This window comes from Microcebus murinus, chromosome 24 (assembly GCF_040939455.1).
Source record: "Microcebus murinus isolate Inina chromosome 24, M.murinus_Inina_mat1.0, whole genome shotgun sequence".
NCBI lineage: Eukaryota > Metazoa > Chordata > Mammalia > Primates > Cheirogaleidae > Microcebus > Microcebus murinus.
The window spans coordinates 21355863-21379269 of record NC_134127.1 but is presented as its reverse complement, the minus strand read 5'-3'; the positions used below and the strand labels follow the sequence as shown (position 1 = coordinate 21379269).

At 44.2% G+C, this 23407-nt stretch overlaps 1 protein-coding gene across 1 annotated transcript in view; it reads right to left on the bottom strand.

The window, feature by feature from the left end:
- DOCK5 (dedicator of cytokinesis 5) overlaps positions 1–12124 on the bottom strand; it is a 172832-nt gene extending 160708 nt beyond the window's left edge. The window contains exon 1 of the mRNA XM_012782140.3: positions 11861–12124. Within this exon, the coding sequence (XP_012637594.3) occupies positions 11861–11903 (43 nt within the window). The 5' untranslated portion in view covers positions 11904–12124. The remainder of the gene's footprint in view (positions 1–11860) is intronic.
- Positions 12125–23407: the final 11283 nt, after the last annotated feature.

Below are 23407 nucleotides of genomic sequence, written 5' to 3'. Positions count from 1 at the left end.
ACATTAGTAATAACAGGATTAAGTCCAATCTACTTATTCGCTTAAACTGGTAACCCATTCACATTTCACAAACTTTAAGAGGTACAAAAATTCCGTATCTTTATTTATTTATCATACATCTTGAATTGATTTTTATATGGTATTAAGTAGAAGTCCAGATACATTTTTTTCCATATAAATAAGCAATTGATTCGGAACCATTTTTTTAAAAGCTCATCCGTTAACCACTGCATACTAGTGTCATCACTGGCAGACACTTCATCACTGAGCCTGATTCCTTGTACTGGCTGTATAGTATTCCATTGTGTGCATGTGCCATACATTACTAAGTGCATCCCCAAATGGTCAAACACTTAAGTTTTCATGTTTTTGCTATAAACAATGCTGCAATGAATAACCTTCTCCATATATTATTCCCCATGTATATCTGTAGGATAAACTCATAGAAATAGAACAGCTAAGTCAAAAGGTATGTGCATTTTAATTGTAATCAACACTTAACAGAGGTCATACCAATGTTAATTGGATTTTTCAAACCACAATAAATTCCACAGTGATATTATAAGATACAGCACATTATCATTTCAGTTCTATCCAAGCTCCCAACATTTGTGACCCTTAGGATCTTTTTATTTTTTTAAAGACAACAAATGTGTAAGCATGCTTCTAGTATCCATTGGTTGAGGAAATATCTCTATATATAACCCTGTAAGTTCACAGAAACCATGCCTCCGAATCCTGCAAAATGGAAACTAACAATCTAAAACAAATCATGTTGTCACAGTTTGATACACAGGCCTGCCCTGCTTCCCACAGAGAGCAAGGGCAACTTGCTATAGTATTTACTTCTGTTCTGAAGGAAACTCGAGGCCCAGCAAGAGCGCCTCTGATACCAGATAGACAGATAATGCCCTATTATTTCGGGGGAGTTTGCTGCAGAATGAGAATGACAGTGACTTTCTCTGCACGAGCTGAGGCTGGACCTCGTCCTCTAGCTGAAAGCTGGCGACCCCCAGCAAAGAGAAACAGAGCGGGATAATGAGAAGCCTTACTGAAACTTCTCCCAAGTTAGTCTTCAGAACGTGGCATCCTCATTTTGTTCGAAATACAGGCCTTAAAAAAAAAACTACAAATGCCCTCCCATTTCTAGGTCACTATTATAATCCTTTATTATCAACACATGCTCCTTCCTTCACCCCCTCAACACTTTGCAAAACACGGTGACATGCGTTCACAAACGTGCCTGTGACCTGGTGACAGTGCAAAGGTATTTACTCATTTGGCAACTGATGATATCATGTCAGTATCACACTGCTAAGGACTGAAACCACGTGAGAAGTCAGTGGCTAAGCCGTGGAACCCACGAAGGGACTTCCACTCTGCAGCTCAAACCTCCCAAGACACACTTCCTTCTCAGAACTCTTAAAAAAAGGAAGATGTTTCTGGATCTTATTTATAGCAAAACGTCCACCTGGGGTCGGGGGGAACCATGGAGACCCAGGCATTTTCCCTTTAGGATTGAGGAGGGGAGAATTTACTCTTCAGAATCTTTAAGATCTGATAAAGGAAACCTGCTCTCTCCGGAGTTATAAAGAGAACCGGCTAGAAGACAAGTTGAAACAAAAATTTGCTACAAGCTGTGTGATATTAGATAAGTCATTTGACGCCCATAGGGGCTTTTTTCTTCCATAAAATGAGGGTGTTGGCCAAGAGGTAATGATTACCTACTTGAGCTCTTAACATCTTCTGATTCTACACACAAAAGGGCAACACTGTTAGATTTTTTACAACTGAGTCTTATGACTTATAGTCTTCTAATTGGTCGTGGGCAGGAAAGACTGCAGCATGAGAGCCATGTCACCTGGGCTCCAAGAAAGTACAATCAAGTACAGCCTTCCTGGTGCAGATACACAGGTAACAACCCAGCTGGGAGGATGTGTTCTTACTCACCTGGCTGAGTCAGCAGAGCTATTTCCAAGAGGGAATTAATTTCTACTGCAATTCCCTTCCCTCTAGTTGGTTTAAAAGACAAAGAATCAACACCTAGAGATGCTTAGACAGGGCATCTCTGGGGTCCAAATATCATCTGATGTGGGCAGTCGCAGAGTCTAATTGGGTCTGAATGTGAGGGCCAATGGCACAATGAAGAAAAGGTGAAAATGACCATGAACCCATTTGAACAGCGGCGGCTCTGCAATTGCTCAGAGCTTTGCAAGAAACAAAGCCCACTTTTGTCTCCCGCCCAGGAAGTGGCTGCCAGCATGCAGACAATCGTTTGAGTGAGCCCTGACGGCCGGCCCAGGCTCCGAGAGGACATGTCCTGAACGTCACTCGGAAAAATACAATCAGCGTGCTCATCCACGTCTCGGCCCCAAAATAATTTCTGAAAAACGCTTTTTTAATGCTTAACAATAAAAACCTCATTATTCCTGAGGTATGCTGGAGGCTAATTACACAATGTCAAAGGACTCCCAAAGGATTTATGATGTCCTTCAATGTCCGCAGAGTGTAGACATAGTATGGGTGGTTCCACCTATTTGACGAAGGAGAAAACTATTCTTCCTTTCATTGAAATATTCACCGAAGAACAAACTATGTGGCCTTGAGTTCCTGGACCACAGAGTTATGGGTCAATTTCATTACAACTCATTCCACAGTTCTGGATCATTCCTTTTAGTCTTTCGAAAGTACTAAAATCTTTTGTGTGCACCAGGTTATTATAATGGTAATGTTATTGTGTTGAGTCTTGCTGGAAATAAGCTAGAAGTTGGGAAATTTTCCTTTATGGGAAAATGCATTGCAATAAGACCTGATTCCTTAACCCACTGGGCTGCCTCTTAATATTTAGAAGAGTAGAAAACGCAAAGTTTTCAGACAGCATGATGGCTACACCACAGCTATGACAACAAAAATTCAGCGAAAACTAGTTTTTGAGTAACTGCTACCTTTGCTTCGATGCCCCTTGCCAGTTCTCTAAATCACTTTTTTTCTTCTTCTCCACATTACTTGTGACCTCTTAGATTTTTTTTTCTTTAATTACCCAGCGTACAGTATACATGCTCTTATTGTAAGGCATCCCAACTCTTTTGGAAATGGGAAGTAACTGATGAATCTGAATGTCTTGTTCCTTCCATTAGACCGACTGCACCCTCTTTCCTTTCCGACTCATGCTCAGCACACCACCACCAGTGCAATGACTCAGAACCTTCTACACCCCGCTCACCACGATGGTCAAGCTTTTTCTTTCCATGCAGCCAACTCTGCAATGCCCCTTCCTTCATGAAGCCTCCACCAATAATGACAAACAGAAACAGCAAATCCCCGGGCCATTGTTCCTATCTAACGATGCAGCACTTACGATTTCAATTCCTTTCCCACCCCACAGTGGTCACACGATCCTTTGCTTAAACAGTTTATGACTCTATTATTTAAACATTCTGTCTTCTCGGGGAAGGCACAAACAGAGCAGTATCTTCCAAGTGTGGGCAAAATCGCTCTTATAGTAGGCAAGACAAATGTGGGTAGCTGGGCAGGCCCAGCATGCATTTATTCATTCAGCATGTATTTGCTGGGTGCATGCTTGGAGCCAGGTGCTGTTCCTGGGGCTGGGGTACACTGATGAAAAAGACAGACCTGCTGTCCTCCAAACTTCACGTTCCAATACCGGAGACAGACAGCAAACACTAACAAATAAATAAAGGGACAGGGCTGGACATTCCAAGGCGTGGGCAAGGACAGCGGTGCCATTTAGCTAGGGTTCTCAGAGAAGCCTCCAAGGAGGGATTACTTGAAGGAAGACCTGAAGGATCCAAGAGAACTGGACATTTTAAGATCTGGGGAAGCACATTCCACAAGAGGGTGGAGGTGTTGCCAAGGCCCTGAGTCAAACCAAGCTTGGCTAGTTGGAAAAACAGAAATAAAGCCAGTGTGGCTGGAATGCAGGGAGGGAAAAGAGGTCAGGAGTGGATCTGATCACGCAGGGCCTTGCAGGCCACGAGCAGGAGCTTCAATGTCGTCCTAACTACAACAGGAAAGCAAGGGAGGGTGAAAGCAGGGAAGTGGCAATGTCGGGGTTTTGCTTTTAAAACGTTCCTCTGGCTACTGTTTGGAGAATAGCTTTGAGAGGACAGGGGTGAGAACAGTTAGAAGGCTGCTGCAGCTGCCCTGCGGGAGAGGGTGCAAGCTAGTGTTGACATGGAAGCATCTGGAAGCATTGGGGACAGTAAGATGTAGTGGTCTGGGGATCTATTTGGGGTAGGACAGAGACAGACTGAACTTGAGGACAGACTGAATGTGGATGACTCCTTCCTAGGTTTTGCCTGGGCCACTGGACAGAGAAGACAGAACTGGAGAAGATGCAGGTGTGGGGTTAGCGAGGACCAAAACTGCTCTGGAAGCAGGAGCTCCCTACCGTGTTTCCCCCAAAATAAGACCTACCCATAAAATAAGCCCTAGCAGGATTTCTAAGCATTTGTGCAATAGAAGCCCTTCCCCAAAAATAAGACCTAGTGTTGGGCGTGGCTACGCAGTATCTGCACAACCCATGCATTTCGTCGCAGAGCGGTAAAGAAGACGAGCAGCCCTTCTCATCTGCCCCATGAGAGCTCTATTGCTCCACATGAGAGATTGGGGCCAATGGTTCTAAAGGAAATAGAGTCGCAAGAAATTCAGGATGGAATTCGGGGTCTGGAGAGTTACGATGATGTTCCAGAAGACGATGACTTAACTGTATTTGAAGAAATGTAGATTGTTGTACCGTACTTAAAAAAAAATAACACATGCCCTGAAAATAAGCCCTAGGGTATCATCTTAATGAAATAGAAATATAAGACCCTGTCTTATTTTGGGGAAAACACGGAATTAGGAAGCCAATGAGAGCTGCCCAGGTCATAGCTGGCCGTGACTGTGAAGCACAGGGAAGGGGCTGAGCTGGGACTAGGAAGTGGGACAGTCAGCAAACTGATGGGAGTTAGAGCCAGGGAATGCGATCGCTTGGTGGCAGGTAGATAAAGCAGCACAGAGGCCAGTCCAGGGTATGGCAAGATCTAAAGGTCTGGCAGAGGAGGAGGAGGAAGGGTGGGAACATGGGAGGAAAACCACAGAGAGACGGGATCAGGAGCCTGGAGAAGAAAGTGTTTCAAGAAGGAAATAGTCAACCACATCCAATCTGTGAAGGAAAAAAAAAAAAAAAACACAGGTAGAAAGAAAAGTGATTCTATTTTCAATTCTCAGCCTATAGCAGATCCTCATTATTCCCAGATTCCATATTTGTGAATTTCCCTACTCACTAACCTGTATTTGTAACCCCCAAATCAATACTCCTAATGACGCACAAGTTCCCAGCTGAGGCCGAACAAGGTGACTGACATCCACATTCTTGTTCCAGCTCTCGTGCTGTAAACAAGTGTCTCTTTTGGGGTCTATTTACTGCCACGATTTTCTCATTTTTGTGCTTTTTGTTGGTGATTTTGCTGTTGATAATGGCATCCAAGGGTAGTGCTGAAGTGCTAACATTCTTGAGTGCAGAAAAGCTGTGACATGCCTTCGGAGAAAATGCACGTGTCAGGTAAGCTTCCTGCAGGTATGAGCTATGGAGCCACTGGCCATGAGGTCAGAGGCAATCAACTATACATGTATTTAAATAGGACACACATAAAATAAAGTTATACGCCCATCAACTGATGAAAATATGAGCAAAGGCTCACAGGAACCTAATTCTGCATTTCCCCTAGGAGCAATGGCTCAGTATTCACTAACTCAGCATTCGCTGTGACTTTATAGGACAGAACTACCACAAATAATGAGAATCGATGCTGTATCAAAGATTCAGCTGAACACCCATTTCCTCCCTCTTTAATAAAGGAAAAGCAGGTCTCAGGGGCTATAGCCCTGACAGGCAACAGCATCTAGCCAGAATCCAATACACTGCTCTTACGTTTGTTGCCTTCATTTTTATAGCTGCTTTTTTGTCTGGCAAGGGGTGGTAGGAATATAGTAAGGCTTTCTTCTTCAATAATTAAGTGGAAAATGAAAACGAGCAGGCAACATAAAATTCCATAGAAAATGAAACTGGCATGAAATGGCAAAGGGTGTGGCACTAGCCACGGAGCTGCTACACAGTGGTACCTGGGCAAAACTCAAGAGGACCGATGCATAGCACAGTTTGGGAAACAACACAGGTTGAAGACTTTTAGTCTCTATGTCCTATGGTTACATGGCCGTGCATGAGAAACTTAGCTTCTGCGAACCTCCTTTTTCCCTACCTGGAAAAGGGAGCAACAGCATCTCATAGCACTACCTCGATGATTTAATGGGGTAACACGTATAGCAGCTTTTGAGAACCCCCGAGGAGTTTCCATCTATATGAATTACATCTATCACTATTCATCATATAAAAAGTTCAAATTGAGGCATTTATAAAATATATTTTTTTTACAGGGGTAGGAGGTTGTGAGGAAGGGTGTTCAGTTGCCTTTTTTTGTTGTTGTTGAGATAGAGTTTCACTCTGTCACCCTGGGTAGAGTGCAGTGGTGTCATCATGGCTCACTGCAACCTCCAACTCCTGGGCACTTAGCAATCCTCCTGCCTCAGCCTCCCGAGTAGCTGGGACTACAGGCACATGCCACCATGCCCGGCTGGGTTTTTTTTTTCCTTTCTTTCTTTATTTTTGATAGAGATGGGGGTCTCGATTCTTGCTCAGGCTAGTCTCGAACTTCTGAGCTTAAGCAATCCTCTCACCTCTACCTCCCAGAGTACTAGGATTTCAGTTGGGAACCACCAGGCCCTGCCAAATATTTATTCCTTAACTAATTTAAAATAACTATAATAAACCCAATACATGTTAGCAAAAATGTATCTTTCTAATGAACAAAACTATTTTTTCAAACAAAAGCACTCCTAAGAGTGGCGCTGTTTTACATATTTGTAGATCTCTTTAGTGCCTGGCTTCCGAAAAGGCAGCTAGATTTTTATGCCTACTTCTGCATTCAATCCAAGTTGCCATGTCACGGTTCGCAGAGCCTCTGGAAAACGCCACTGTATACTCATGAGACAATGAGAATGTAAACAGGCCAATGACATCTTAGTATTATCACAAAAAAGTTTTAATTTCATGGACGCACCCCAGAAAGTGTCACTATGTATGTCATCCATACTGAAATAAAGGGTTCGGAATAGTACTATCCACAAGGTAATTTCTTAATGCACATTGAATTCTCTTTTCCTTTTATTTTTAGCCTCAGTGTTGTTAAAACATGAACACATTAAGGCAAACCCTTCTTCAGGTCATTGTAATAGTATAATACCTCGCATGGTGTCACTTGTAGAGAGGTGGCCAGCAAATGTTACTATCGTTGCTCAGATGGCTCTATAATTAATTAGCTGCGTGACTGTCAGCCAAGGATTCTTAATCTATATTCAAATTCAGAGGATCCATGAACATGAATAGGAAAAAAGTTACATCTCTATTTTCTGACACTCAGCATTTACTTAAATTACTTAAATTAGGCAATAAACCACATTTGAACTAATAGCACCTGAGATATTGTCACCATTAGAAACCACAGGTATTTTCATATCATAGTAAGGTTATTGCAAATATCCTGAACAATCATATATGCTCATCACCAATTCAAAATGATGGTAGTTATTAGATCTGTCACTAGATCTTGTTGTTGGATGCATTAATAAAGTACATATATACAATATACAAATTTTGAAAAATATCTTGACATCTGCATTTCAATACAATTGGTTTCATTTCCAGTCTTTTGTATTTTACTTTATGCATTTAAAAGCATTCTGAGAAAGGAGTCCACCGGCTTACCAAACTGCCAAAGGGGTTCATGCAGCCAAAAAGAGCAAGAACCCTTGGTGTTAAGCAATTCATTTTACCTCTGGAGGCACCAAGTTCCTCTTTTGAAAAGGAAATTGGACTAGTGAGTCTCTGAGAAACCCTCCCGGCTCTACCTCTGCAGCTATAGTGTACGGAATATGCTGTTCACAGTGAAGAAGTAGTGGATGGGAAGTAACACACACCTGAATGCATTAACAAGGGGAGAGTCTGGAGTCAGTCTTAAATCAGCATCAAGGACATACTTTATGCAGTTAAATGCTTTGGGGCTAATTAGGCCTGGCACAAACAGTTGTGAGCTAACACTTGCGAGCTAAACAGTTGAAGAGCTAACAGTGAAAGCAAATATTTCCCAAAACTACCTTTTATCACATCATAAAAATATATGTATGCAATTGCAAATCTCAACATGCAATAATGAATGACTTTGCAGAAAAATCCATAATTAACCTAATCCAGGGCTGTTCTTAACATTAATGGCTTGTGTAGAAACAGGCTTAAAAATAAATGTTTTGATAATCACAGGAGTATTCTGAGTATTTATCACTGTTTGCTTAAAATCTACATAAATGTGTTTCATACCTTCATATCCTCAACGAGCAAAACAGAAAAAAAGAAAGGAAAGGAGAGAAACAAGGAAAACAAGAAAGAAAAAAGAAGGAAGAAAGAAAAACAAATTTTCTGCCAGGTGCGGTGGCTCACGCCTGTACACTTGTAATCCTAGCACTCCGTAAGGCCAAGGCAAGTGGATTATTTGAGCTCAGGAGTTCGAGACAAGCTTGAGCAAGAGCGAGATCCCATCTCTACTAAAAATAGAAAGAAATTATTTTGATAGCTAAAAATATATAGAAAAAATTAGCCGAGCATAATGGCACATGCCTGTAGTCCCAGCTACCTGGGAGGCTGACGCAGAAGGATCACCTGAGTCCATGAGTTTGAGGCTGCTGAGAGCTAGGCTGACGTCACTATACTCCACCCAGGGCAACAGAGTGAGACTGTCTCAAAAAAAAAAAAAAAACAAAGAAAAACAAGTTTTCCAGGGTTCTAGGAAAGAGCACTTGTTCTAAGCCCTTAGCACTTCACACTGGGAGACTAAAGAGCCATAGTTCAAAGATCTATCAGTCACCACACTTGATAACACAGATAATACACACAGGCCATTTAGGCCCACTTAATGCTAGAGATTGGGCCAACAATGCTATGCTTAAGAACTAAGAAAGCCCAGACAGACTGCATTTCAGTCCCTGCAGAAAAATCTAGGTTATGTCAGGCACAGCCAACAGAGGCACCTAGATAAAATGAGGCAGGAACGACTGAGAGCTTCTCCAGGAACAACTCAAACTGAGACCACAGCTCTGCAGAGGCAAACTCCTCTGAGAGCACAACACACAAAACCACGGCCAGCTCTGAGGCATCAAAATGCTCCCAAGTGGCTTTTCTACAGTTTCCTTCACCCAGAAACCAAATCTGACCCGCAGACACGCCAACAAGCCAATGTTCCCAATTATACTTAAACAGGACTGTCTATTCCACTCTTGTTCTCTCTGTAGAATATCTCTTTTTTTTTTTTTCACCTGCAGAGATAATGACAGACTGGAGGCTCGCACTTCCTTCATCTGACCAAACAAAATGAAACTTATATTGGGGTGAATGAGATGCTAAAAGCCTAATGGAAAAAAAAAAAACTGTATTACATCACGAGAGAAATTAGCTTAGACTGCTTTGGAATGGCGCCCCAACATCAAGAACAAGCAGTTACTGAACACACTGAGATACGTACCTGGTAGACCTCTTGAGTGATAGAAACACAAAACCGCAACTTTCTGACTCACGGAAGCCAAGGCTGGCACGAGGCAGAATTGCAAAGACAACGCAGGAAGGTTTGGGAAGGTCTGGCAGATAGTGAATTTGGAGGAGGCTGGAGGAATGGATTTGAGCCCTCAGGGAAAGACAAGACTGTCCCCTGCAGAGTTGGGAGGGCACTTGGCAAGAGACAAGCACAATGGAGCAAAGTCCCAAAGGAGGGACTCTCCATAGTGCACTGCACAACAGCGATTAGGGCAGTTTGCCTGCATTGGAGGGTTAATGAAAGCAGATTTGAGAGAGAACACAGGTGAAGACAGGCTTGAACCAGATTACAGAAACCTTGAAATCTGGGCTCAGTTAAGACTTTTTACCTGTAGACCACGGGAGGCTTCCAAGCAAAGAGTTTCAGGATAAACAACAGAGACTTAGCTCTTCAGTTAATTTATCCTAACTATGGGTCCTTTTGTCAAATCCAGACCAATCAGAATCTTTTGTGTCTGGTGAAGTAAGCGTCCCAAATTATAACCTGGGGTCATCTGCCTAACACCTAGGCCCAAGAAATGCAATCCAAATATTTTTCTTGACTGAATCCACAGAATTGACTCCATTCAGGACAGAACACAGTAACTGATTCCAGAACAGGTACAACAACAACAAAACAATTAAAAAGAAAAGATCATACTTGCTCCAGTGACTATAGCAAATGTGGAACATATTTGCATTAACTACACCAAGTCAATAGTTTTGGAAAGAGCTTTTAATTCCTCTTAAAATTAGAATTGATAACATTTTTGTAATTAGACATTGCTAAACATACTTTCACTTAGTGGTCAGTACTCCATAGTGCCCAAAAACAAAGAAATTGATTTCATCTATTTTAGAGCATTTCACTTCCCTAACTACTAGCTACTTAATTAGTTGGCACTTGATTAGGGATCACTATCCGAAGTGTTATGACTAAATCATGACGTGAGGGCCTGGGGCAGAAGAAACATCTCTACTCATTTCTGAGAGCATGGATAACTCTCATTTCTGAGAGTTTTTTGAATAGGGAAAACAAGGAATAATATCCATATGAAGGATCACAATCTAGGAATAATAAATATGAGACAGTTTTAAAAAAAAACAAAACACCTGACTCATGGCTACAGAATCGAAAAGCATCCACCCATGTTAACAGTGTCTCTGAAACTGACATTGCCCTGGGAAAACACTAAGAGGTTCAGGGGGCTGTTCCCCATGAACCAGTAAAGTGAGGAAAAACAGACACTCAGAAGGGAGTAAAGTGAAAGATTAAATTGCAAATAGGCCAAATGAATGAACCTGAGAGGAGGTGCTAAAATTCTCATCACAATCAACTCTATTTATACTAAGAAACAGCCCCCGCTAAGGGCAGAAGTCTTCCCACTAGACCTCAACAACCTCAATCTTTGATGAAAAGTGAAAGGATCCTGGTTTTCACCTGGGTCAAACCTCCTCCCATCTCCAAACCCCCAGTGTAGACTCCAAAGCGACACAACAAGCCACATCTGTGCACACCCTGGGGGCTCCCCTGCGCAGCTGTTAGGAATGCCAAGCACCCAGCGTGGGGCTTGTCACCATTTTCTTAATTAAAATATCCTCTTCTTGTCCCCGATGAAACTCAGGATTCAGAAGACACGCTCCGTTGGGGGACCCGTGTCCGCACAAACAGCCCCAAGGGCCAGCCACCCCCTCCCCGTGCCACACACTTCCTGCCCCTTCCATCGCCTCCACATCACAACTTTCCCATTCAGTTGCAACGGTTACGAGGGGTCCGGTCCCTGGAGGAGAGCGGGGGCGGTTCTCGACCCCCGACTCCTCACCCGGGAGCGTCAGAGCAGACCCTCCGCAGAGGGAAGCCAGCGAGCGCCGCGACAGTGCGCGGCACCGCACGTGCCGCCCCGCCGGCCACCTACCCCTGCACGAAACCGCAGCCGGCGCGGCCCCCGGGAGCGAGGGGCGCGCTCAGTCGCCCCGAGGTTTCCACCGTGCCGGGCGCGGGAGCTCGGGATCGGCGCGGGATCGCGGTCCCGGAGCCCAAGTGCACTTTGAGCCACTCGGAGTCCCCAGCCCCGGGCGGCTTCCCCAGCGGCGCTCCCGGGGAGGGCTCCGGTCGCCGCCGGCTCCCGCGCAAGCCGGGCCGGGCGGCTCCCGCGAACTTTGCGGCGGGCGATCACTCACCAACCCCGTACTTCTGCCTCTTGGTCGGGATCCAGCGGGCCATGGCGGCGACCTCGCCCCGCGGCGGCGGCGGCGGCGGCTACAGCTCCTCGGGCGCCGGCCGCCGCCGCTCCGCGCCGAAGCGCGCCCCGGGCTCCTCCGCCATGTTCCGGCAACTCCGCCGGCTGCGCGGGCCGCCTCCCGCCTGCCCGGCCCCGACTCGCTCAGGCCCGGCCCGCGCCGCCCCGGTCACCTGCTGGGCTGGGCTGGGCGGCCGCCGCGCCGCGCGCCCCTCCCGGCGCCGCCCCGGCCCCTCCCGCCGGCCGCGCCCTCCCCGCCGGGGCCGCCTCCGCGCCCGGCCGCCCTCCGCGCTCCGCCCGCCCCGCGGCTGCGGCTGCGGCTCCGCCTCGCGCGCTGCCCGGGAGCCGCTGCCCGGGCCGGCCGGGGTCCGGCTCGGGCCGCGTCGTGCTTGTTCCCCGCCCGGAGGCTGGGTCGCCGGGGAGCCCGAGGGCCGCGCGGGGGGCGCGCTGCACCCAGGCGGGCCGGGCGCGGAGAGCGGGCTGCGCTCCCCCGGCGCCCCGGCCGCGGCGCGGAGTCCGCAGGAGTTGCCCCTCGCCCGGCACCGCCGGCGCCTGGCGCTCAGCCGGCGCGCAGTAAATATTTGTTGAATGAATGAGCGTTTGCCTGCTGCGCTCACCCCCTAGAGCTTGCACGGACACCACGAGCGCCGGAAGCGACTCCAGGGCAGACGTGATCCCCTGGGGCCACCGTTTAGAGCCTTGAGAGCAGGACATTTGTCTTCTGATAAACAGAGAACTGGCGCAGGCGAGGCGCGCTCCTCACAAGTACCCAAGCGTCCCCTGGGGTAGCGGTCCCCAACCTTTTTGGCCCCGGGAACCGGTTTCATGGAAGACCGTTTTTGCACGGGAGGAAGGGGGTGGTTTCAGGACGATTCCGGCGCATTGCATTTATCGTGCAGCGAACCTCCCTGCTAATGATAACCTGTATTTGCAGCCGCGCCCCAGCGCTAGCATCACCGCCTCGGATCCTCGGGCGTTAGATTCTCATAAGGAGACGCAACCTGGACGCCTCCATGTCCAGTTTACAGTAGGGTCCGCGCTCCCGTGTGAATCTAACGCCACCCCTGATCTGACAGGAGGTGGAGTTTATGCGGTGATGCGAGTTACAGGAGCGGCCGTGAATACAGAGGAAGCTTCCAACGGTGCCGCTCACCTCCTGCTGCGCGGCCTGGCTCCTTGTAGGCCACAGATCTATACCGATCTGAGCAAGAGAGCTGGGGACCACAGCCCTAGGGGATCCTCTGTGGGGATATTATTTAGAAAGCCCTAATTTGGAAGTGCTGTATCCCAAAACACAGGGAGCCCTCCCGAGCTGAGGAAATTCAGACCCTCATGCTCAGGGGGAAAGGCCACCCCGGCCCCCCCTTTTCCAGCTGGCCGGCATCCCCGCGGAGAAAGGGGCCAGGTGCATCCCGGTGTTCTGGGTCGCGGCAGGCTGTATTTTACTGGCAACAATCCAAAAGTAGCAACTGCACATTTAAACTACCTTAGGCTCCGGGTGTCGCCCTCTCTGGGACTCCCCCCTGGACCTCTTCTTCCCCCGGGGAGACCTGGAGAAGGAAGACTGGATCTGAGCCCAGGGGGCTTCTTGCTACCTCATACCTAGAAGTAAAATCACAAGGGGAGGAAATCAGCTTCATTATGTTCTCTGAGAAAAAGCCTCTTGAGAGAAACCGTGTTGTCCTTGCAGTCTGTGGACGTTTCCTTGCCTATTTGGAAAATGAAAGAGAGGGAGATAGAATAAACATGTAGTAAACGATAGTAAAGCTTGAATGGAGAATGACATTTTAATTTTAGTGACTTTTTGCAAAGCCATACCTGAAATTAAAAAAAAAAAAAGTCCTAATGACGGTGGGTAACTCCTAGAGCCGACTTTCTTCATCAACCAGTAGATATTTATTCACAACGTGTAATGACAGTTTAAGAAATTCTTCTGTCACTTGAGGCTTGACGTGAAGAAAGAATTCTACCATCTGCCCCCAAATAAATTCTTTTTCTCCCTCAATGACATCACGATTAACCTAATTTCCCAGGTTCTGTATATTCTTCTTCCTTCTTTACACAAATAATTAAGTGCCTACTTGTTCTAATGTAGGTGTAGCCATGAATAAAGGAAAATCCCTATCATAGAAGGGAAGAGTAAGACACAAACACATAGATGCATAGCAAATAAAGATCAGTCCTAGAGAAAATTCCAGAACAAAGAGGATAGGGTGCATGTGGGTGTGCCTGTTTTATAGACAGCGCTATGGGAAGGCAGCTCTGCTAAGGTGATATGGAGATACAGAGGTGAAGGAAGTGAAGATTCCAGGGGAAAGGATTCTGGGCAGCAGGATCAGCAAATGCAAAGGCCGAGGAGCAGGTTTGGCAGGTTCCAAAATCAGCAGGGAATCCCGGATGGTGAGAGCTAAGAGGTGAGAGGAAACTTGGTCCAGGAGGCAAGGGGTGGCTGGATAAAGAGAACCGTGGCAGGCATAAGGACTTCATATATTACTATGGCAAGGGAGGGATGGGGCCTTTGAGCCAACCAGGGGCAAGACTGAACTCACCTGCTGTGGCATGAAGCCACCAGAAAGGGGCAAGGGAAGCCACGTGGATGGCAGGAAGGCTATTTCAGTTGTTCAGGCAAGAAATGAAGGCAGTTGGGTCCAAGATGGCAGAGGTGGAGGTGGAAGAGGGTTTGGGTTCTTGACATACACGGAAGACAGAAGCAACAGAAAGCCAGTGTAAACAGAGTGGGAACTTAGTGCTATGAAGCCCTGGTCCCTTCAGTATGCTTCAACCTTTTTTGTAAAGTTTGCCCCCAAAAAGAGATGTGCTTGTATTATTTTTAAGAAGCCCAATCCCCCATTGTATGCACTTCGCGTCTAGCAAACCTTGGCTTTTGCCCCTGGGTGTAAGACTCAAGAGAGGCAAAGGTGATCTAGGATTTGGGGCTTTAACAACCGATGAATAGAGTTGCCATTTTGTTGGTCACCTATGAGACCTGCCTGGTCTTCACCCTTTTATATCCAAATTGTTCCATATCAGAATTTTCCTCTCGATATTTCCTTGGGACTCACTTCTTCCCACTTTCGTTGGCAACTCTGTGTCCAGGGAAATTGGATGGCGTGTGTTCTGTAAGCATGGCCATTAACATATTTCACATTTAATACACATCAGACGGTTCCTACTCTTCTCCAGGGGACCTGGGTTCCTACCAAAAATATTTCAACTGCTTCACCCCACCCTTGCATTGTAGACTCTTTCCAAAGCTTGAGGTTTGAATTTGGGCACTGGTGATTTCCAATTTGACAATAATGGCTTTAAGAGAGTTGGCAGGGAAATGGAAATGTTTTAATTACAGCTTTCAGTATGTTTATTCTTTTTCCTCTGAAGTCTGAAGTCCACCCACTTTGTTGTATGAGATGGCTAACTCCCAGTTTCAAAGTCCATTTAAATCATAAAAGCAGACTTATTCAAAGTCTTTTATTAAAATGAGGCCTAAAATTAGAGTCAACCAGAGGGTTAGGTGGAATGGCAGCATGATGGCCAGAAATATCCTTTTCTTTTTCCTCTGATTATCTTTTCAGAAGAAACATGAAGCATATTCCACAACCCGAGATATTCAGACTCCAAAACCCACACAAATACAAACACACTTATGCATGCACGGATGCTCTCAGACTCTACTTGAAGGAGCTTGGGAGAAAAAGAAATGAGGGTATAAATTTGGAGGCTATTGTGACTAGCTCTTACAATACCTAAGAGAACAGAGAGACAGATGCAAAAGACGCTGGCAAGAATGTCACTTTCCCCAGTGATTATTGGGTTCATTTTGCCAAATCTGGCTGATTAGATGACTTTTCTATGAGAAGCTCCAGATTCTGTTAAGAGTGTCTTTTTTTCTTTTTCTAGATAAAGGAGGATCATTCTTTGATCCTATATATGAGTAAGTGGCTGCTGGAACTACAAAAAAAAAATCATAATAATTAATAAAATGCAATTGGTTCTAAGTTCTGTACAGGCTTCTAAGGACAAACGTTTTAGGAGGTGATGCATTGTCATTTGGGACCCGGGAACTGAACGGGACAAAGTACCAATCTCTCCAGTCCCAGAAATACCTTTTCATATGCCCCAGGGATTCTGGTATCATCACCCACTGTTCACCCCACAAGAGACTTAGATGTGACCATCTTTGGGTCTGTCATTGTCCCTGCCAAATGGCTTTGCAGGTCTCTGATGGATGGGGAGGTGATGGTCTGTGCTCTCATGCTATTCATCTCCTTGTCCCTGTCACGGGGAAATTTATGATTAGTAAGCACTTTCACCCTTTTTCACAGACACAGCAAAACACTTTTTTCTGTTTTGGTTCTAGAATGTTCTTTGCTGCAAATGTCTAAATGAGCTTACACCACTTTGGGGAAAGGTTGATAATGTGAGCAATGAGAAGTCATTTATTAAAAAGTGGATACATATTGAGGTGCAATGGAATCAAAGCTACTTGGTTTTTTAAAAATTATATATTGTACATCCTGAAAGATTCCTGTATGTGTTGAAAGATTATCTTCACAAAACTGTTTAAAATAAGGAATGATGAGAACTAAGATACAATATAGAAAAATCATGATGTAAACGTAAATGAAAACAAACTGCATAGGGTACAGTATGATTATAGCTATAGAAAATAATAGATTTACATAGGAAATGACCCTAGAAGAACAAGAAGAAAAAGGGAAATTTTATTCAGACTTCTTCAAAACCAAACAAAGAAAACCACTTGATTGCTGAAGTCAATCAAAGCTATATTAATAGCAAGAGCAGAAGTTATTTGCCTAAACTTGACCTTTCTTTGTGACAAGGTGAAGTTTCATTCTGCAGTTCTCTGATCACAGTGACACTATGACTATATTGTTCAGATGACTGTCATATTCAGCAGATTTTTCTTCCTATTTGTGGGCAATTAAGAAACCAAACATTGGATCTGGAATTCTTTTTTTCTTTCTTTCTTTTTTTTTTTCTTTTTTTTTTGAGACAAGAATCTCACTCTGTTGCCCCGGCTAGAGTGCTGTGGCATCAGCCTGGCTCGCAGCAACCTCAAACTCCTGGGCTCAAGTGATCCTTCTGCCTCAGCCTCCCGAGAAGCAAGGACTACAGGCATGTGCCACCATGCCCGGCTAATTTTTTCTATATATTTTTAGTTGGCCAACTAATTTCTTTTTTAGTAGAGATGGGCTCTCGCTCTTGCTCAGGCTGATTTCGAACTCCTGACCTTGAGTGATCCTCCTGCCTCGGCCTCCCAGAGTGGTAGGATTACAGGCGTGAGCCACTGCGCCCGGCCTGGAATTCTTATTTAATACCAGAACAATTTCATCTTTCAGGGCCACCAGCTGTAGAGTCACGATAATACCTAATGTGTACGGACTAGCAAGTACTTGGCTCCAAAGCAGCTTGTTTAATCCCCATATAACCTAATGAGGCAGATGTAACTCTCTTGTCATTCCCACCTCCCTAATGTGGAAACTGTGGCTTAGAAGATGTTAAGAAATTGCCCACCTAATTAATTAGTGACAAAACTAAACCCAAACCTAAACAGCTGGACTCCAAGGTCCATGCTCTAAAACAGAGGTCAGCAAACATTTGCTGTAAAGGGCCCTGTATATATAATATATATATAATTACATATTTTATATACATATTTTTGGGCTTTGCAGGCCATATGGTCTTTGTCGCAACCACTCAATTCTGCAACTGTAGCGGGGAAAGCAGCCCCAGGCAATACATACGATGAAGGAAGGTGGCCGTGTCCCAATAAAACCACATTTGTAGATGTGAATTTGAATTGCATGTAACTTTCCTGTACAGGAAATATCATTCTTTTCGTATTTTCCCCAATCACTTAAAAATGTAAAAACCATTCTTTTCTTGCAGGCTGTACAAAACCAGGTGGTGGGGCAGAGTTGGCCCCGAGGCCTCGGCTTGCCAACACTTGCTCCAAACCATTATCCTCACCCCCTTTAGGTGGGGGGGGGGGAGGCTGGGGATCTCTAGAAGGAGCAGGATAAGAAAGGAGGCACCTGGTGGCACTTTCCCACTGGAAGTCTGTTTGTGTAAGAATCTGGGAGAAGCGCTTGGAAGAAAAGTCATGCAAACTACAGATAGTAAACAGTTGCCTTAGAAATCAGAGGATAGGGACCCTTCTGAGAGCAGTGAATAACAGTTTTGGGGAATTACCTACTGGCCTATCCTCTCTGAACTCTCTGTTCTGAACGATAGGAACTACAAATAAGAGACGTAACTAAACCTCTATAAGACAACAGCACACAGGCAACTCCTTTGATACCAATAGAGCAAGTAGACTTCTAAAGAGGGGAGCTGACATTCTTGTGGTTATCCTGGTGGAGATGACACAGGGCTTGGCTGAGATGAGGGTGCTAGAAGGAGATGTGACAATATCTGTGAAAATGGTGGCAAGGCCAAGTAGAACACCTGGCCATACCACCTGGTGAAGGTCAGACCAGAAGAAAAGAAAATAGCCCAGTGGGTTTGCAAGTACGGAAATACATACCCTAGGACAGGCATCCTCAAACTACAGCCTGCGGGCCACATGCAGGGGATGTTTTTGCTGCCGCTGCCTGTCCTGCTTAGCAGCCGACTGGTCCCGGGCACACAGTACGCATGTGTGGAATGTGCGGGCACTCTCCAATAGCCCTCCAACGGTCTGAGGGACAGTGAACTGGGCCCCTGTTTAAAAAGTTTGAGGACCCCTGCCCTAGGATATTCCAGAAATGCCCAAATGAGGCTTGGAAAGAAGGTGCAGGTGTTGAAATTGTAGAACCAGCACCAGATTGGTAATATTCTTAAATACTTTCACGTTCATTTGCTCGCTGAGATTGGGACAGCTGTTTGTTGTCTACAACTGGTCCTTCTCCTCAGAAGTCATGTTTTTGAATGCCAATCTTTTCATTCTCTTGGGAGAGAAACTTCATTTAGCATAGAACTGCTGGCCCTAATAAGAGTGACTCAAAGTTTTAAGGATTATTGATTTGGATGGCAAGATTTTGAACTTGGATATTTTGAAAGGTAGTCTTTGAATCAAGCAACTATGGGATTGCCAAATGCATTAATAGTAGCTTAGCAACAAATCTTTAATATTAAAATGCAGACAATGTTATTCAAGTAATTTTTTCTTGTATAATCTTCAGTCTCAAGATATGGCTTCATCCCAAGGTTGTTTTTGCATTGTATTTGGGCCATATTCCTGAACTCACTTCTTTCAAGATAACAAGGTACCTTTAAATACTTTGCAGCAATTACTTGGCTTGGCTGAATCAGGTGGACAAGGCCCTGGGGTTCCTTACTTACATAGTTTCTTAGTCATGTACTGTGGCATAAAGTTCTTATTTAAACAAGCCCTTCCCTCCCATAAAATTACGCCTCAGGGTTTGTTCCCCTGAATGACTCATACACTACATATGCAAAAAGTCTCTTAAGAGGAAAAGAAACTCACTTAGATTCTTCTTGGTTACAAACTCCATTTAGAAATGATCAGATGGACGATTAATGTCTTAATATTCTGCAAACTATTTTAAGTAGAAGCATATCAATAAAAGACTTCTAGTGAATCTAGTCAAGAATAAAAGAAAAATACAAATATGCACAATTAGGAATCAGAAAGGGTGTAGGACCATACATATAGAAAAGCAAATTTACATAAGACTGTAATGTAACAGTATAGTTCTTACATAATAAATTGTAAAAATCATAATGAAAACAGAATTTACTAGGAAAATGCAAATGAACAAAATTGAACCAAGAAATAGAAAACCTGAGCTGACCAAATAGCATAGAAATCATTGAAATGTGCTCAAAATATTACCTCTAAAAAATGTGCAGGCCTAGCTATAAAGGCAAATGCTTTTGTATATTCAAGCGATAGGTCCATTGAAAGTAATATAAACTATTCCATAGAAAAAGGTGGGATCTTCCTAATTTATTTTTTGAAACTAGCCTAACCCTGGCAATAAAACCTATTCAAACATAGAATAACAATGTAAATAGAAGCTTATATTTATACAAATACAATACAAATACAGCTATAAACTGAGAAGATAAAATATTAGTCAATTGCATCAAGCACTATATGAAAAGAATAATACAGAATGATTAAATAAGTTTTATTCTAAAAGTTCAAGGACAATTCAATAATAAGGAAATCTGTCAACAGAATTTAACTCATTAAAAGATCAGTAGAGCTGGGTGTGGTGGTCCATGCCTATAATCACAGTGACTCAGGAGGCTAAGGAGAGGATTGCTTGAGCCTAAGAGTTTGAGACCAGCCTGGGCAACATAGCAAGACCCTGGCTCTAGAAAAAAAAAATAGCTTGGAGCGGTGTTGCATGCCTATAGCCCCAGCTACTTGGGAGGTGAGCTGGGAGGATTGCTTGAGTCCAGGAGTTCAAGGCTGCAGTGAGCTATGATCATGCCACTGTACTCCAGCCTGTGCAACAGAGCAAGGCCTTTTCTCTTAAAAAAAAAAAAAAAAAAAGTCAGTAGAGAAAACCTAAATGTTTATCTGGATAGATATGCAAAAAGCATTTGAAAACACTCATTCTTGATCCAAACCCTTAATAAACTAAGAATAAGCTATACTTCCTCAACATGATAGCAAGTATGCATTAGAAACCAGCAGCCAGTATCATACCTAAGCACAAATAGCCATGCATTCCCATTAATCAGAAATAAAAAATGCACATCTTAGTGCACCAACGTCAGAGCAGTATTCAGAGACTGCTCTTTCCAATGCAAGGAAATAAGAGACATGAATTAGGGGAGACTAAATTGTCAGTATTTGCTGATGATATCATTGGCTAGCAGAATCAACAATGAATATTTTAGAATAAATCCGAATTTTATCATAGAATATATTTAACTCTCTTCCTCTGTTTTGAAGTACACGTAAGGGGACTTCACAGGCAAAGTCACTACTATGCTGTAATGCATGATATTTCTCTTTCTGCAGATTCTGTTTTCCCCTCTGAATTTTTTTTTTTTTTTTTTTTTTGAGACAGAGTCTTGCTTTCTTGCCTAGGCTAGAGTGAGTGCCGTGGCGTCAGCCTAGCTCACAGCAACCTCAAACTCCTGGGCTCAAGCGATCCTGCTGCCTCAGCCTCCCGAGTAGCTGGGACTACAGGCACGAGCCACCATGCCCGGCTGATTTTTATATTATATATATTAGTTGGCCAATTAATTTCTTTCTATTTTTATGGTAGAGACGGGGTCTCGCTCAGGCTGGTTTTGAACTCCTGACCTTGAGCAATCCGCCCGCCTCGGCCTCCCAGAGTGCTAGGATTACAGGCGTGAGCCACCGCGCCCGGCCCTCCCCTCTGAATTTATTCATCTTTAAACACAGAAGAGAATCTAACTCCCAAATTATTTTACTTAATTTGTTACGGAAAAGCTTAAATAGGTTAACCCAATTGCTTGTCCATGGGATCCCTCTCGGGTGGCATGAGCCTCTGCAGTGGGTCGCAGGGTGTCATTCTGAATCCTCCCAGCAAGGCTGGTGCCATGACCTCCTTAAAAGGCATTTGCAGAACCTCACAGTTCATCTCCCAACCCAGTGGGCGCTGACAGCCCTGCCCCTGTGGTTGGGATGGTGTCAAGATCTCTGTCAACATGACCCTTTCTGCACTAACCACAGAATTCTGGTTGCAAGTGACACTTTGTGGGGTGGTGGTTGCACAAATATATTTTGCACAGAGCCCACGTTTGCCTAAAGCTGACTCTGAGCGAGCATCTTACTCTTAGTGACTGACTTCACATCTCCAAACCTATAATACCAGGGATGTTACAGTCCGAGCCTGATCACACACGTAAAGCAAAATCTGTGGCTTCCCCAAGCTCAGCTAGAGAGTGAACTGTCAGTTACAAAGGCAACAGCATAGAAAATTAAATATACGAAGATACTTGTGAGAGCAACAAAAATATAATTGGAAAATATAATTACAATGGCTGCTACATTAACCACAAGCATATCCATCAAGCAATTTAGGAGTGATTTCAGAACCACTGATAATTTTCCTTGTGTGATGCTCAAAGTCTTTTCTTTTAAACATTCCTTCTAACAAATCCTGTGGTATCCTAGAAAATGTGGCTTGACCTTTCCAGGATTAAGAAAGACCACAGATCTAGAATATTCTTGTTTCAGTGGCCCAGAGTAGAACAAGAATATCAAATTTAGAAAATGAATTAGAGAGATGGCAAAACCTCAAAATAAATTTTAAAATGACATGACTTAATCCATGGCAGTTTGGGATTTTTAGTTGCTTGTTTATTATGATTATTTATTTTCTATTTTTTTTCTTTTTTGGAGACAGAGTCTCACTATGTTGCTCTGTTGCCCTTTTGCCTGGGCTAGAGCGCAGTGGCGTCATTGTAGCTCACTGAAACCTCAAACTCCTGAGCTCAAGCAATCCTCCCACCCCAGCCTCCCAGAGTGCTAGGATTACAGGCAAGAGCCACCCCACTGAGCCTGGTCTTATTTGTTTTCTAGAGATGCAGTCTTGCTCTGTTGCCCAGGATACAGTGCAGTGGCATGATCATAGCTCATTGTAACCTTAAACTCCTGAGTTCAAGTGATCCTCCCACCTCAGTCTCCCAAGTGGCTGGGACTACAGGCGCACTCCATGGTAATTTGTGTCTGCATATTTTAATAGCAATAATTTACCATATACTACTGAAAATAACTTATGAAACTATACAAGAACAACAAAACTTTAAAGATCAAGGGGGAAATGCTGCTATTCCTGGAAAAGAAAGCTGAAAAGGAATGCTTAAAATAAAAAAATGGAAAAAAATAAACCACACCAAGGGGGAAAAAAACCCCAGATTCGATGTGGATAAATATGGTACTAGTGCCACCTGCTGGTGTAAGTATAAATTGCATCTATCTTATATTCAGTATTCTTTTAAAACCTGCCCTCTTATGGCAGGATCCATGAGTTTTATGTTGCTTTCACTATTTCTACATATCCATATCTTACCATGTGCTAAGAATTAGTGCTAAGAGCTTTACATAAATCCTCTCATTTAATTGTTATAACAACTCTACCAGGTAGGTAGCATTTTTATTCCCATTACATAGATGACTGGAAGAGAGCTTGAGAGTCACCAAATAACTTACCCAAGGACACATAGGGGGTTCATAGCAGAGCCAGGGTCAGAACTGAGCCTGTCTGATCAGAATCCAACCTCGATGCTGATATTCTGCCTTTCTATGTTATTGGGATCTCTCTTTTTGGAGATCTTTCTGAAAATATATATTTCCATCACTTTGGCTTCAGTTTGCTGTCTTTCAAAGGATTCATCTAGCAGAATGAATTAGTAGACAAATGAAACCCAAGAAGAGGATCTGCAGGTTATTTGGGGTGGTCTTTCACATTTTAATAAAAAAGTTCTTAACAAGTTTCAGGTCTTCCTGTGCATTTGTGCTAATTTGCATAGCTGA